The 16,198-nt window shown below is 46.5% G+C and overlaps 1 protein-coding gene across 3 annotated transcripts in view; it reads left to right on the top strand.

The window, feature by feature from the left end:
- Nucleotides 1-16,198, top strand: part of KIAA1671 (KIAA1671 ortholog) — an 89,829-nt gene that overhangs the window by 31,895 nt on the left and 41,736 nt on the right. For 2 of the 3 annotated variants that reach the window (XM_075435009.1, XM_075435008.1), the window contains exon 6: nucleotides 544-666. In XM_075435009.1, coding sequence (XP_075291124.1) covers nucleotides 544-666 — 123 coding nt within the window. Of the gene's footprint in view, nucleotides 1-543; nucleotides 667-7,189; nucleotides 7,415-16,198 lie in introns of those variants that run through there. The other variant, XM_009935068.2, reaches the window with a different exon arrangement.

Raw genomic sequence — 16,198 nt, forward strand, 5'->3', positions numbered from 1 at the left:
AGCGTTCATTTCCTTTTGGGTTGTATTTTCTTAAGGAGTTGGTATTGTACTAGGTGACTAGACTTTTGTTTCAAGTGGATAAATATTTATTGATGTTTCCATGGAGAGCTTCAAAAATCTTTAGAACGTGCATATTGTTAATGCTGTGAACCTAGGATGTTAGATTAACTCTGCAATTTTATAATTATTTGAAAAGAAATGCTTTGGGTTTATTTTACAAGTTGTCAACAGTGATCTTTTTGGAGTGCTTTTTGTTGGGTTTGGTGTGTTTTTTCCTGAAGGAAGCAATTTTTTTTTTCCCTGGGTGAGTTGCCCTCATTTGTCTGTGAAACCTCACTACTGATAGTGACTTCAGTGGAGCGCCAGTGATTCATTTAACGCAGTGACATATCAGCGTCCAGCTGGCTACGTGTTATTGGGTATAGTGCTTTCCATTTTACATTTTCAGCTTTGAACTTTCTCAGTTTTCATTCAAAAGGGTATTTCGTATACAAATGTAGTATGCATCTGTCTGTAACAACATACCGAACTTTACTTTAACAGGCTTCTAGGAAGGAGGGGACCAAGCAGAGTTCAGACAAAACAGGCGGAACAGACTTTTCCTTGGTTTCGACTCAGAAAAGCCGCCACAGTTTTTACAAGGACAGAAGGGCAGACGACGGCACGGTATGTTGGTATATTGTTTTGGAGGAGGTTCTTGGGCAGGGGCTAGGGGAGAGATGAGGGAGGTGCAGCCTGGCTTACTGCATTCAGCACTGTTTTCCTTTTTGCAAATAGCTGTGAAAGAAAGTATGTGTCTTCTTAGCAGAAGGCGCAGGTGCACTTTCTGTGGAGCTTGACTGGCAGAGAATGCTTCTCTCTGGGATTCCGTCGCACCGGTCTATGCGAAATCTTCAAACACAAAGTGTTAACCGCGCAGCTTATCCGTTTTTCTTTCTAAGCAAAGAGTTTTCATCCTGAACTCTGAAGATGGGTGTCGTGGTTTAACCCCTGCCAGCAACTAAGCACCAGACAGCTGCTCACTTGTTTCTTCTCTTTCCCCTGCGGAATGGGGAGGAGAATAGGAAAAAGTAAAAACTCGTGGGTTGAGATAAGGACAGTCTAATAGCAAAGCAAAGGAAGAGATTATAATAATAATAGTAGTAATAATATATACACAAAACAAGTAGTGCACAAATGCAATTGCTCACCGCTGGATGAACGATACCCAGCCCACCCCAAGCAGCGATCGCTCCCGCTTGGCCAGCTCCCCCAGCTGATGCACTGAGCATGGTGTGGAGTATCCCTGCGGGCAGTTTGGGTCCGCTGTCCCGGCTGGGTCCAGCTCCCTGCTTCCCGTACGCCTGGCAGGCCAGGCCGGCCTGAGCAGCTGAAAGAATCCCGGACTGCCTAGCAACAACTGAAAACATCAGTATGTTACCAACATTGTTTTCATCCCAAATCCAAAACACAGCATTACACGAGCTACCAGAAAGAAAATCAACTATCTCAACCGAAGCCAGGAGGATGGATCTAGGTCATTACGCTGTTTGTTTCTCAGCTTAGACGATGAAAACTGGTTAGATACCAGAAAAACTTTTCTGGAAAACTGTGCAGACCAGTAGAGCCATGTCATAGCCTGAAAAATGATGGGCTTAACTTTCTCTCTGTTGGCAGCACACAGTGAAGAATCACAGCTGACTTTTTTGGAAGTCTCATTTGTCTCTAATATGCATACTTTCGGGGTTAATTCCTGCTTAAAGTTGTTGGGTGATACTCTTAAGTTACAGAAGGATTCCCTGACTTTAGTCCACAGGTGGCGTTTACACTGGGAAATAGTTAGCGTGCTATGTCCAGGTGTTGTTCTGAGATACCATGCAAAGATCTCAATCTTCCGAAAGTTACACGGTAAAAGAAGTACCAAAATTTTCTGTGAAAAATAAAGGATTTGTAAACCACATCAACAGCACAGAACTCTACAGTTTGGAGAGACGTTGCTGCTGCTACTGAAATCCTTCCTTACTGGAAGGACTTGTTTTGAACCACCGCAAGGGCTGTGATGCGTTTTTGTTTTTTTTTTAAACCTTATGCATGGAAACATATTTGATACACTGGAATAATATTGTAGTCACTTCAGAGTGCAGTCTTTTGTAACTCTGTACATTCATATTTGCAGTCTTTTGAAAATCTGGGGTGACTGAACGATGTTCCCCCGCTAACGGTCCCAAGGTCAAATCTCGTCCGTGCTCTTGGTCTGCTAGCGCACCCGTGTGGTGGCGGAACGTACTGCCCTCTGCAGAGAGCCCGGGTTTGCAGGGACTCGTGCCGCTATGGACAGCCCTTTGATAGAGAGCAGACAAAAAGGTAAAAAAGGAAAGGAACAGAGCGAGTCCTTTTTTCTCTCGAAGTGAAGAAAAAGAAAAAACCCAAACCTATAAGGATTTTGTAAAGAAGTTTCTAAATAGGAATTTTGGAAACAGGCTCATATTGTTCCAATTCTACTCTTAAAACTTCAGGAAAGGTATCCAGGGGCTGATAGCTCCTTGTCTTTCCCATTTTTAGCATGGACTTCAGGTTGAATGTTCATCTTGGTGGGAGTTTGGGTTATTTACAGAATTGGCAACTGTCACTCAATCCCTAAAAGTTGTTACATGCCTTCAGCTTACAGCACAAATATATAAAGATGTCAGTGACAAGGTAGAATATGTGGGAGAAAAGTGCTGTCAGGAACAGTGCTGGAATAATTGAGCTATTTAGGTAGTGTACTTGGCAAAATACAGCTTTTATTCTCCAACTTGGTCATTAAGTTTGAGATTTCTCAGAATAAACCCTTGACTTCATCAAGTGTAGCCCAAGACGGGGAAGGAAGGCTGTCAGCCCCAGGAAAAGAGAAAACTTGCACGTCCAGCGTCCACTGGAATTCGGTAGGATCCAAGTGCTGCGCTCCTTTGTGTTGCTTTGAAAAGCCTGATGGTGCTGTATTTGTTGTTCTGCAGTGCCATGGTAGCAAAAAGGCACTCTGCCTTTGTGCACAGAAATCGCGAGGGAGCAGGTGCAGAGAGGTGATTTTTACACACGTTCTGGAGGTCGAAAACTCGCCATACTTTCGTGTTTTCCAAAGCCCCACATAGATATTGCAGAATATTTTGTAGAACTGAACCATTTCTTCTGGCCCTAAGGTTAATACCTTTGTTTTCATTTGGAGAAAATACGAAGATGTTTGCTGTGCAGTCGCCGTTCTCGGCAGCACGTTTCAGTGCTTCCCTCTGGCAGAGAGATGCGTTGTGTTGAGTTCGAGGGATGCGAGAGGTCAAGATAAATCCACAGGAGAATCACTGTTAAGTGATACATTGCCTCTGAATTTGAGTGCAATCTGTGTTTGGCTTAGTACACCTCTGAAAGAGGATTAGAAGGAAAGAAAACTGCCGCTGTTTGAACAGTTTCTAGTCTGTCTGTTTAGCTGCGAAGTTCCTTGCTTTTTCTTGTGGCATAGTGACAAAAAATATGCTACAGTACGTCTCGCTGGTCCCTCAAGATGCCGTTATCTTCCTAACGAGACTGTAGTGCTCAGAGTGACAAGTTCCTACCTTGACTGTAGAATAAAAGATTCACTTTCATTCACATTGACTACTAAAGTAGTGTCATGAACTGTCCTGTACCCTTTGGTATTTGACAAGCTAACCTAAATTAACAGGCGTTTGTTGCATTATTTTATGTCTATGATTATGAAGAACTTCTTGAATGAATTTTTCCAGGACAGCTGATGAACTAGACTCTTACGGATAAACACAATTCTAAATGGAAGCAAGGTGCCATAGTAGAATTTTACTTCTGGTGAAGTCATTTCTTTGTGATTATATTCTAGGGAATCTGCTTCCGATGAGGTTATTTTTCGAAACATTATGTAGGACTTCTTTGAGATCAAACCATTACAATATACAATTGACAATATGGGCTTGGTGGTTGAAATTGTGAAGGATGATACTCTTCAGATTTAACACTCATCTGGATTGCTTCTTTTAGCTATTCTGAGTTTGTATTGCTTGAAGCCAGAATAAGGCTTTTATAAAGATTCCAGCATCGTTGCTAGACTGTAATCCTCTGTGTTTTTACTGTGGGTGGTACTTCCCTTGGGGTGTCTCTTACGAAGAAAATCCTCAGTGCTGTAAGCATTACAAGGCTGGTGCAGCGTCACAGCGTTCGGAGAGGTGATGTTCCTAGTGGGAAGGAAAGGAGAGGTGTTCTGTTCTTAGAGCAGTAGCTTCCAGACTTCACCAGCTTCGAAGATTGTGGTGAATTAATGACAGTGAATGTATTGGACTGTGGTAAATTAATGACTTCAGACGTATCGTACTACCTGTGGTTTATATGGTGGAGCTTGAGGAAGAACAGGGCTACAGCGTGTTCTACAACCTGAAAAGATGGTTTCCCTCCCCATGAGAAATACAAATATCACAGTTTGGAACTGCCCCGTATTAATTTGGGCTGTTCCAGGATAGAAGATAACACAGTCTACATTTTAATGCGATGGTCTTTGAGTCTGTGGAGGTGTCATGGTTTAACACCTTCAAACTGAGAAGAACTTTGAAGCCTGACAGATTTCTTGGAGTGTATTTTTCTCGGAGGTCAGTAGCATTACGTGTCTCATGTACTGGAGGACAGCGATGATCTGCAAGCTGTTCCTGCTGCTGTGTGGTGGGAGGCTTTGGTGTTCCCTTGGCTCCCTCCTGCTGAGGTGTTCGGAAGGTGACCTGTGCAGCAGGAGCCAGCCCGATAGCCCCGGCCTTGGGATAGGGCTGGACCTGGACTTCTGCTTCCCAGGGTGCCGCAGTGGCAGAGGGACTGGTGAACAGCAAGGCAAGTTCTTCTAATTTATGATTCCTGTGTGAGTATTTTGGCCTTTATTTCTGTTCCCTGGAAGTTAGAGTAAGTTTATGATTGTAAGCTTTGTTGTTAGTATTTTTGTAACAATTGACCGACTATGTTATAAATATTACTGCTAACTGTAGCTTAATGCTTAAATGTTCTATGCCCACATAAGCCTTTTTTTTCTTTCCCTTCTCACTCTTTGATATAGCCTGATTCTAGTAAAAAATGAAATAGTTTCAGTTTTAAATGCATTAATCTAATAGAGAATTAAGGAAAAGAATAGAATTTATATGAATAAGTGGTTTCTTGTTTGCTTCACTAGAGCTAACAGTATCGAGAAAACAAAACTTTTCCCTGCCCATTTAAAAATATTTACTCCTTCAAGAAGTCAAATACTTGGAATGTTGTGCTTAGCCCTGCCTGCAGCACAGTATAGGTATAAAAATGAAGTTGTTTTCCTTACGGTTGCTCTGGACAACTGGGATTTCTGCTCACAGAATTAGCTGCAAACCTCTCGGGCAGGGAGCTCATCTGCACGGCTTAGTGCCTTCGGCTGGTGGAGGAGTCTGCCTCCAGCCCGTGAACGCAGTCTGCGAGCCTCTGCTGTAACTGTCTGTAGAACAGAAGTGCTCTCTGGCTGTGGGTCTGCGGTAAGGCTCGGGGTTGTTGCGCGCTCTGCGCTGGGCTGGCAGCGCGCTGTGGCAAACCACGGGCGTTTCAGCAGACGTCTTCAAGGGTCGGCTTTCGTAGCTGGTGATGATTCCGTCACAGCTGACAGGTCTCATCCTCTGACGTTTGGTCACAAACCTCAACTCCTGATGAAGTCATCAAGACCTATAGGAGTCTGATGAATTAAAAACTGAGGAAGGAGCGATGTGGCTCCTTCCCCAGCAGAAGTAACTGTGCTTGCTCTAGTGGGCCTTCGTCTGGAAACAGAGCAGCTTTAACGCGACCATGGTTTATAACCAAAAGTGCTGCTTTGTGTAGTTAAAAGGGAGCACTCTGGTGCTAGGACTGGTGTAGGCGTGAATTATTTTGAAGTTATATATGTATTTTAAACTTATCTTATATTTAACTTTGTTTTTTCCTTTGGTGAGGAAAATCTGGTATCTATAATGGTCTCCATATAAAGATGCACTTATTTGAGACTGTGATGTGTGGGTGGAAAAGGATTTGCCTAAGAAAATCATGAGCTGACTCTTAAAAATATTTTGGAAATGAACGGCAAGGGAGAGAAGATAAATATTTTATAAACATGGCCAGATGAATTTATAGTTTGGCTTGTCAGAGATCACCAGTTGTTCCCAGTTCTGGCCATGACAGCTCTCCTGCCCATCGAAAAGCAACGTTCTCATCTTCTGACCGTGTCAAGCTCTAATATTGCGGCTTCGCTCCTTCCCAGGTGGACCCAGACGTGCTGAAAAATCATCACCGCCAAATCGTTGTGTTCGCTTAAAACCTGAATCAGCCTGGCAGAAAATCAAAGCAATTTGCCAGCAGCACGAGGTCTTATAGGTGGCGATTAGGAAAGTGGGGGAGGTTTTTCTCAAACATCCAGAACTGAAATTTCAGGCAGACTGTGGAGTCCAGGGAGCTGGTTTGTGTCACCCTGGCGGTGTCCCTCCCTGGGAAAGGTGAGGCCGGAGGCGTGCTGGGAGGGGGGAGGCAGCCGCAGCCCTCCCTGCGCTGGCTCCCTTCCAGCCCTTGCCATTACCTTTCCTTTTCCTGTCGAAAAAAGGGGCGCAGGTCAAAAAAGTAGGAACAGGTAGAAGTGTTCCGTTTCCCATTTTCTCTCTTCACAGAATACCTACCATCATTTGGTCATTCAGCTCTGCTTCCTATTTCTAAAAACAGCCCAGAGCAGATGAGCCAGTGTTGGTTAATAACTCGGCTTGCCCAGGCTTTCTTCCTTTTTTGGTAGTATTCGTTTGCTGGGAACATTCCAGGGGTATAGAAAAAGATACTTTGTTGTGTCTGTTTCTGCTTGTTCACAAAAGACATTTTTATATTAAAAGCAGGAGCTTTTCTTTCCTGTGTTTTTTTTTTTCCTTTTTCTTGTACATTACTGAAAAATAAGGTCAGCCAGCAACCCCGCCAACTGCTCTGGCATTAACAGCGTTTCATAACCCTGCCAGCAAAACCGAGTGGGTTTAGAAGCTTCTCTCCCCTTCCAGATGAAGGGCTTTTGAGTGTGAAACCCAAAGTGCTATTATTAATTCTAGACTAACACGTTGCAGCTTACCGAGATGGGAGAAGTCGGAGCAGTTGGACGCCAAATAACAAGTGGTGAAGTCACGTGGTGCGGGTAGCTCAGCTACTGCTTATAAGTAGCCACAGCATCTGTTAAAGGCGCAGAGCTCAGCCTGGTGACGTGGGGCCGGCGAAGCAGACACCGTACGTTATTCATGTGGCCTTTATTTGCTCGGGTCTGCTGTTAACTTCTGCTGGAGGCAGGGAGGAGTGGGGAGGCTGGCTCGAGCGGCGATGGTTTTGCGTTAACTTCGTGCTGTGGAAGATGGAGTATTATTACTGTCCACGTTTGCTAAAGTTGCTGCAATATTTGTGGGTAAGTGTACTCTTTAATGTAACTGCACGTACCAAGTTGGCTGTTTTTAGCTGTTTGCAGAAATCCTGAGAGTGTTCGTGTGTGGCGATGGCTTTGCTTTGCAGTTTCTTCCTGATCCTTCTGAATGGTGACATTGAACTTGGGGTTTATTTTGAGTGAGAAAGACTGTTTTATCTTTAATACTCGCTTAAAATGAGGAGACTGCAGACTACTTAAACGTGCCTCAGAAAACCCTCTTAGTAACTGGAATTTCTTCCTTGCTTATGCCCAACCATGGGAGTTGTAGCTGCGTATTGGAAACGTTCTTCCCCAGGTGTTGAGAAGCTGTCTTGGACGCTGGAGACGGCTGCTTGCGGAAGCTCTCCTTCCCCTGCTGCTAGCGAGAGCTGCTGCCTGCTGGTTAAGTCAAAGGGCCAGCACTAATGGCTCTAGAAGTGTGTACTTTTACAATTCCTTACTTATTTTTAATTCGACTCTCTTAATAGGTTTCACTTGTCTTGGTGAGCACTTCCTCTTCAAACAATCCCTCGGGCCCTCTCCAATGAAAAGCTCTTTTTAACAGGCTGCTTTTACTGTGCTAGTCTGCCAGCTGGGAAGGGTTACTTTTGCACAGTGATTGCTATTTGTCTGATATTTTCACATTTAGAAAAGGTGAATTTGATTTTTTTTTAAAGCTTTTATGAATAGATACTGTACTACTTTGAACCTAATTACTTAGTGTTTTAATTTCATTGCTACTAATACCAATTTTCATTTGTTTGTGGTATTGTCTGCATTGATCTAGCAATTTTTTCGCCTATAAATTCAGCGTGTAATCCGCACTGACACTTTAAGCCTTTTAATGGTAGCTGCTTGCTGGTGCATTTTGAAACTGTAGCAAAGAGCTGGTGTCCCTCATTTAGAGTTGACTTTTACAGTCCTTGCCTTGTGTGTGCTTTGATCAGAAGGGAGATGAGATTGCCTACTGTAATTTTTTTGGAGCTGGGAGAGAGCATAGTACTTGAAGATTTTCTTAAAAGCCTTTTCCTGTTGGAGACTGTAGCATCGTAAAACATGGAAGTCTTTGGACATTTCTTAATTTCTTTGTTTGTTTAGCTACATTTTTAAGTGACAAGCTTTCTTTAAATTGCACATTAAAAAACGAGCATGATATAGCAGACTTCAATACGATGAGAGGGCGGATGTTCTTCGTGGTTTGCCAGTGTGAGAAGTCGGAAGGAGATTGCTGAACGCTTTTGCTTTCACGTATATTTGGTGATTTTTCCGTACGGTCAGGAAAAAAAAAACATAAACCAAACTTTTTGATTGGTCCAGAAGGTCACTGGGGTGATATCTACTATTCTGCAGTTTTGGTCTGTAACAGAACAGCTATGTTGTATTTTCTGTGTGTATATGCTCTTTTGGGGGCCTTGAAGTATTTCTTAAACATTTTCATTAGTGTACACTCTCCTGATATGCTGCATATATTAAATGTAATATTAAATAGATATAAATGAAATAATATATTCATATTGTTAAACATTAAATATATATAAAAAAAGAAATGTAAAAGGAAAAGCACAGCTGTGCCTGTTGGCGCTTTCTGTGTTGATGTTACAGCTGAAGGCTACTAAGGAGATATTTATCCCTTCTCTCTCTTTATCATCAGGAGTAACCAGAGATGTCGGGGTTAGTTGTCAAGCTTTGTGTTATTCGATCTATCCTGAGAAGCTAAGATACTTTATTCATTAGGTAGACATACCTGAAGAAGCTGTAATGCTTAATGAAAAAATATTATAATGAAAATCCATTTTTAAGGCTACTATTTTGAATTGTTGATAGGTTGCATCTCTTCTGCTGTGTATTTGTTTTACTCCTACACAGTGGTGGAGCTGCTGGGCATCAGTGAACCCAGTCAGTGCCAGCTATCTGCTGATGACTTGCTGATTCCTCTTCTGGTCTTTTGAATAGGGTATGTATTGCTGTGATGCATAGGAAAGTTGTCAAAAGAAGTCCTCATGGTATTTTTTGCACACAGCATAGTTTGTGCTCTGCCTGAGTGTGTGTGAGGTGATGACTGACCACCAAAAGGTCTGTGTCCTATAGTCAGGGGTGTTGACTGACAGCTCTAAGTTTTGGAGAAGCTGTCTGTGTGTCCAGCAACATGTTTTGTTCAGTAGCTTGCATGAGATGCAGGCAGAGTTCTGTGCAGTAACTCAACCCTGTCAGCTCCCTGTTCGATTTTGTTTGTAATGATGAGAAGAGCAAGCTTATCAAGCCTGGATCATTTGCATTCTTCGTGGCGCGCGCTGCAGGACTCTGAAATTCTGCATCTTTAGTTCAGTGTAACACTGAAGCAGGCGTTGCTGAGAAGCGGGTTCCTGGGGAAGACTGAGCGTTGGACTTTTTGATCACAGAAGATGGACTAACTGAAAGCTATCGCTGCAACTGTACCAGCTAGGAAAAAAAAAACCAAACAAAAAGCAATAGAAGAGGAAAGCCAAGAGTACTGACGAGGCCTTGTGGCTTGCTGCGTGAGGCTTCTATGAGTCTTTAGGATGGCTGTTCAAGAATGCAGAAGTTCCTGGCTGGTGTGATAACGCAGTCTGGGTTTGGTCAAGTTTGTTGATGTTTCTTTGGGTGGGGGAGGAGCAGGACTCTTAAACACCACTCTGTGTTTGGTTCACTCTCAGAAAATTGTCTCTTCATACGGTAAACGTGCTCGTTGTTGAGAGACACTTCTCAGCAGTTTGTGGTTTGTGACTCCAGCAGTATATCGATCCTTCCTTGGTTCTGACCATACAGATTACAGATGGTGTGATACATAACCTGTATGGCATACAGCTGACCTTTTGCTGGTCGTGGGGGGCAAAAAGGGTCCAGGCTGCCTCCGAGGTCTGTCTGCAGCCCTTGCTAGGTCCTGCCGTACCTGTGCTTTCCCAGAGGCTGCTGCTGATGCTTTTCTTCCTGGCGGTTTCAGGGCTGGATGTTCACCAGCCAGCTGGTGTCAGCACTGATTCCTTTTGCTGCCTTTTCCATCAACCTGGAATGTAAACTTCCTGTGTTGCTTTCAGTCCTGTTCTCAGTTACAGACTGTGTTTGTTGTTTGGAGCCCTTCAGTCAGATGTTCAGGTAAGCATAAAGCAGAGCACGGCACTCTGATCACCAAATGCACTGTGGTGGTCTGTAGTTCAGCCGCTGAAATTCAGAGACTGAATCATAGCCCCTCCGTGTTCCCCATCATCACTTCCTTCTCTGCTCTGCCATGTACCTTCCTCCTAGCTCTGATCTTTTCATCATCTTTAATTGGTTAATTATTGTAATTATGTATTCAAGTGCCAGTCTTTCAGTGACCATGTGCTATATTTATTATATTTGAGTATTTTCCAGGGTACATGGGGTAGTCATCATCCCTTCTCCAGTTGGTGAGGAGCTTTGCTGCAGCTGATGCAAGACATCTTTAGGTCTGACTTGCGTCAGAAGGCCTCGAAGCGCAGCTCAGCAGTCTGTTGTCCAGCTGCTCGCACCCATTGCTGGTCAGCGCGCCAGGTATGCAGCCACAGCGATGAGGTTTCCTGTTCCTGTGTAGTGCCCCGTGTCCGATAACCAGCGTTTTTGGCTTGCTTGTGGACACAGCCACTCGTGGAGTGCTCTCAGTTGGTTCTGTTCCGGCCCGTAGCCATCTCAGAGCTGTGAGCAATGCTTGCTCTGCCCCAGGGCGTTTTGTGGGCTGCTCCAGGTTGGCGATGTAATCTCCCTGTTGCTGGACCTGAGGCTGCTGTAGGAGCACACTGATAAACAACGACCCGAGTCTCGAGTGGGACCGGGTAACCTAAGCCATCTCAGTGAGTGGAGGCCAGGCCTCCTGCAGTGGGGGCAGAGCTGGCAAGAGATAGGGAGCTCTGGATCCGTTCCAGAAGAGGTGCTGGAGGGAAAGAATAGGGGCCCTGGCTGATTTGGAACAGGCGCTGCAGTACTCGCGGGGAGAAGAGGGCTGGTGTCAGGACAGGAACTGTGCTGGGAGGTGTAGTTCTTAGTGCCTTGGTCAGGAACCAGCTGCAGCTTTGGTTGTTGCTTCTGCTGAGCCACCTTCAGAATGGTCCTGGCTGGTTTGATGGTTAGTGTGGGACGGGGCGGAGAGCTGGCGGAGCCTCCAGCTGTTGTACCGGAGACAATCGACGATCAAAATCCTAGAGTGTGATGGAGAGCTCTGGGATTGCTGTTCAATCCAGATAAGGCAGATAAAGTCAGTAGATGAGAGAAGACAGCTGGAAGAGCTGAGGGCAGCTGCCGGCACAGCCCCTGATGTGAGAGGGCCCTGCGATCTCTGGTGAATAGGTGGGCTCTCCTCGGCAGTCAGGTGTTGGCCTGGTCTGGATCCCCCACAGCATGGGTGGTTGGTGGATAAATCTGACACCTAAAATGGATGGTTTCATTAGTTCCAACTGAGTGTGACAGGAGAAACATCTGGGGCAGGTGAGCGACTGAAGATGCCATGAAAACATGATAGGTATGGTCTAAGAGTGGCCTTGGCTCCACTTTAACAGAATGAAGGTCAGAAGAGCCTGTGGGAGGACGACAGGTTAACCATGAGCCAGCAGTGTGCCCTGACTGCCAAGAAAGCCAACGGGATCCTGGGGTGCATCAAGAAGAGCGTGGCCAGCAGGTGGAGGGAGGTTCTCCTTCCCCTCTACACTGCCCTAGTGAGGCCTCATCTGGAGTACTGTGTCCAGTTCTGGGCTCCCCAGTTCAAGAAGGATGAGGAGCTACTGGAGAGAGTCCAGCGGAGGGCTACGAGGATGAGGACGGGACTGGAGCATCTCCCCTACGAGGAGAGGTTGAGGGAACTGGGCTTGTTCAGCCTGAAGAAGAGAAGGCTGCGAGGGGACCTAATAAATGCTTACAAATATCTGCAGGGTGGGGGTCAGGAGGATGGGGCCAAGCTCTTTTCAGTGGTGCCCAGTGACAGGACAAGGGGCAATGGGCACAAACTGAGGCACAGGAAGTTCCGTCTGACCATGAGGAAGAACTTCTTCCCTCTGAGGGTGCCGGAGCCCTGGCCCAGGCTGCCCAGGGAGGCTGTGGAGTCTCCTTCTCTGGAGATATTCCAGCCCCGCCTGGACAAGGTCCTGTGCAGCCTGCTGTAGGTGACCCTGCTTCGGCAGGGGGGTTGGACTAGATGACCCACAGAGGTCCCTTCCAACCCCTACTATTCTGTGATTCTGTGACTGTCTCGTAAATCCTGTAGCTCTGCGTTATGCATACATCATGCTGTGAGACACTGTGGAAGCGAGGGTGGGCTCCAGAGTCGTTGCTCAGCTGTGGCCGCCCGCTGTGGATGATGGTGGCGAGTCCCCTGAGCGTGCTGGGTGCCACTGTTGATGAGTGGTTTCTTCCCAGTCTGGCACTAGTCTTTGTTCCAGTAGCAAACAAATGCTACATCCTGAAAGCGCTCAAAAGAAAATGGCATGTTTTAAAGAAAATGTTACTCTGCGGCGCTGTGATGGTTTAAAAAGACCTTATTCTTTATTGACAGTCATGCAACAATAATTACAAAATCAAAAGAAAATTGGGGATGTTCAAGATAGATCTAGGTTTGTTTTGACAAGATTTTAGTTGCTGCCTCTTAAGAGGGGTTTTGATACCTCTCTTTATCAGGTGACTCCAGAGGAAGTGGCAGCTCGTTAATAACCGTGCTGCCGCGGCACGTCACGGCAGCGGCATTTTGATGGGTGTTGGAAGGAAACCCTGACCACGGGCCTGCGTGCCACGGCGGGTGGCTACCCCTGCTCCGAGGGAGGGAAGGCCTGCTGTGTCGGTGTGGTGTGGCTTCCCGTCGTCTGCGCGGCCGGCGGATTGCCTGTGGGCAGCGTCTGCTGCCGCCCTGTTACCGGGTTTGCTTTGATGATGGGGCAGTCGCGTTTCGGGCGGGTGTGTTTGCCAAATGCTTAAAAATCCCTGACACGCGGGTGGTGTCGGAGGTGCATCTGCTGGGCTGGTGTCAGCGGCTAAATCTTCCTTTGGAATCATCTGAGTAAACGAAGCCCTGTTGCAGGGGAAAATCTGCTCGGAAAGGCATTTTCCTAATTCCTGAATGCTGCTGTCGAAGAGGATTTCTAACTTTGGTGTCATTGTTAGGAGCAGGAAGACAAAGTGAACCCGGCCGGGGAAGCCTGCTCCCCGCGGGAACGCGAGAGAGTGCTGTTCAGCCGTGCGAGGCCGGCGTGCTGGCCTCAGGCCACGCGTCCTCGCAGCTCAGAGCTGGGAAGCCGTGCAGAATCCAGGACGGTTTGTTATAATTAGGTGTGGTATTAAGCTTAATTTACCATAAAATGCTTTTATGAAATAGTGCGTTCTGGGTTAACTCGGTGCAATAAGGTTTGCATTTAGTAAGACGTAACCATTTGTAGACCTGGTAATTTTTTTTTTTGTAATGACTGTGTCATTCCTGGCTCAGAGCAGCTGGAACTGGAGGGCTGTCTGCCCCTGCCCCTCACCTCTTGAATTTGAATCCAAAGGAGCGAGTACGCTTCTGATACAAGGGTAAAGTGGGTTGTTGAACCTCATTTATAAATACAAAGCAGAGGTAACCGCACTGCCTCTCCACTAATATTTTGATCTGAAGCTGTTTTGACTCAGTTCCTGCTTCCCCGTGCTGTTGTCCCTGCCGCTGATGCTGGGGGACGGCCAAGTTCCCACTATTGTCCCTGTTCTTGCGGCAGTTGCGAGTTGTTCGTGCAGCCGGTGCGTGTTTACTGTACCGAAAGGAAGCGGCGTTCTGGAGAGCAACTTGAGCGTGGTGAAAGCAGTTCTTTGTGGTGGCCTTTCCTCAAGATGCGGCAGGACTCTGTGCTGTAGTGCAAAGCTTCTCTTTAAAAGTAACTTAAGGTAAATCTTAAGCCTGAATGAAGCTTGGAAAAAGTGTGGTATTTGGTTTAGTGATTCATGGCTGAGGCTAATAAATGCTTGCCACGTGAAGGACGGCGGTGTAGATTGTTTGCTGGCCGCAGTACATGTTTGGCAAGCTTTGATTGCTAGGGTTGGAGATTGCAGATGTTGGGTGAGACTGGGTTTACTGCTGCGTTTGTTCTGTAATTCAGCAGTACTTCACCGTTTGGGGCAGGAAATACAGAAAATCCGGTTGGGAACACAGAAGGAATCATAGCAAATCAGCCTTTTAGCTCCACAGAGTCCCAGGCCCAGTAGGAAATAATGCACTTCATCTAAAAAATGTAAGCGAAGGCCACGCCTGTACCAATGAACCTGATAAGCAGTTTAAGATGCAGCCTTCCGCGGAGTCGCGGGCTGTTGGTGTGCGGTGCCGCAGCTCGGGGCTCCAGGAGAGCGTGCTGCCTGGGTGGAGCTCAGCGCGGCCACGGGGTCCCCCGCCAGCACACTGACCCTGTCCCAGGGGACCGGGGAGCTTCAGGCCCTTGTGCAACCACCCTCATGTCAGGGGATGTGGGGCTGCCGTGCTGTGCATGGGAGGAGGAGGAGACGGGAAGAGCAGAGAGTCCACGGAGTGATGGAACCGTGTGCGCACTCGGTGCTACACGGCAGTGGCAAAGAAGCGCGATTGCTTTTTTCATAAAAACAACATGTTGTGAGATAGAATGGGTGAAAGATGTATTGTATAAACTTATACCTGGTATTTGTTCTACTTGGTGTAAATGAAAGCTGTGTGGAATAGTGTTTTTCAGGGAGGAAATGGGAAGAGCAATCAGGCACGCAGTGCTTCCCGGCTGGGCGGTGGAAGGTGCTTCAGACAGGTGTTAGGCACTGTGTGAGTGTGCGGAGAACACCTGAAGTGATGGAAGATGCAGTTTTATTGTCCAGCTGCTTGGTGCTACTCTTTGAAGAAGGAAGTCCCTTGCACAAAAAAACACGCTCTTCCTTCGGCGTGTTCTCTGAGTTCTGAAAGTCAGATTTGAGCCTTCAGTGGCTGGAGATCACCCGAGCACCCTCTGTGAGAAGTAGTACTGGCAAATTTCTCCAGGCAGGCAGTAACAAGAAGTTCTGTATTTTATCTCTTTGAAAAGGGTGACAGAAATGCACTATTTAAGAAACAGTAAATTTGGCATTTACTGACTGATGTAAGAGAGCCGTGTGCTTTGGACCAAATCTAACTCTTCAGAGAACATCCCGTTCCCCAGCATAGCATGCAGTCTGTCTGTCTGTCACTTCTTGAAATCGGCCCGCGCCTGTGTGCTGTGTTTTGAGTCGCCCGTGCTGCCTGACGCTCGGGAGCACACTGAAACGGGCCCTGACGTCAGGCAGAGCATTACCACGCAACACCAAAACTTGTGAGGTGTGAGGAGACATTTGCTGACTGCTGGAACCTGCTTCATGAATGTAACGTGTGTGGGCCGAATCCTGCTTCCCCAAAAGCTCAGCGACGCACCAGAGAAGAGCTCTGCTCACGAAGGGGGATTCCTGCCGTGACAGGGTGGGGTGACAAACCCCGTCCAGCCTACGTAGCGGGGCTGGCTGCCGCTGCTGAGGAGGGAGATGCTGGCTGAGCTGTAACGCTGCAAAACTGCTCAGACAGTGTTTGGCGAGGTGGTTCAGAATTTCGTGGCGAAATTTTAAGGAGGTGGAGAGAAATGGGTGAATCTGGCATTATGGCTGAGGTTGGATGTTGATGCCTTTGCAGAGGATGTTGGTGAGGAGGGCTTGGAATGACTGCTTGTAAGCGGGTCTGAAGCGACAGCAGGACTTCGTACCAGTCAAAGAGAAGGAAAGACTTTGAATGTCTCTTCGTGTTGGATTCCGTGTCTCATTTGCACGTAACTTGACTCACTCTTA

This window comes from Opisthocomus hoazin, chromosome 13 (genome assembly GCF_030867145.1).
Source record: "Opisthocomus hoazin isolate bOpiHoa1 chromosome 13, bOpiHoa1.hap1, whole genome shotgun sequence".
Taxonomy (NCBI): Eukaryota; Metazoa; Chordata; class Aves; order Opisthocomiformes; family Opisthocomidae; genus Opisthocomus; species Opisthocomus hoazin.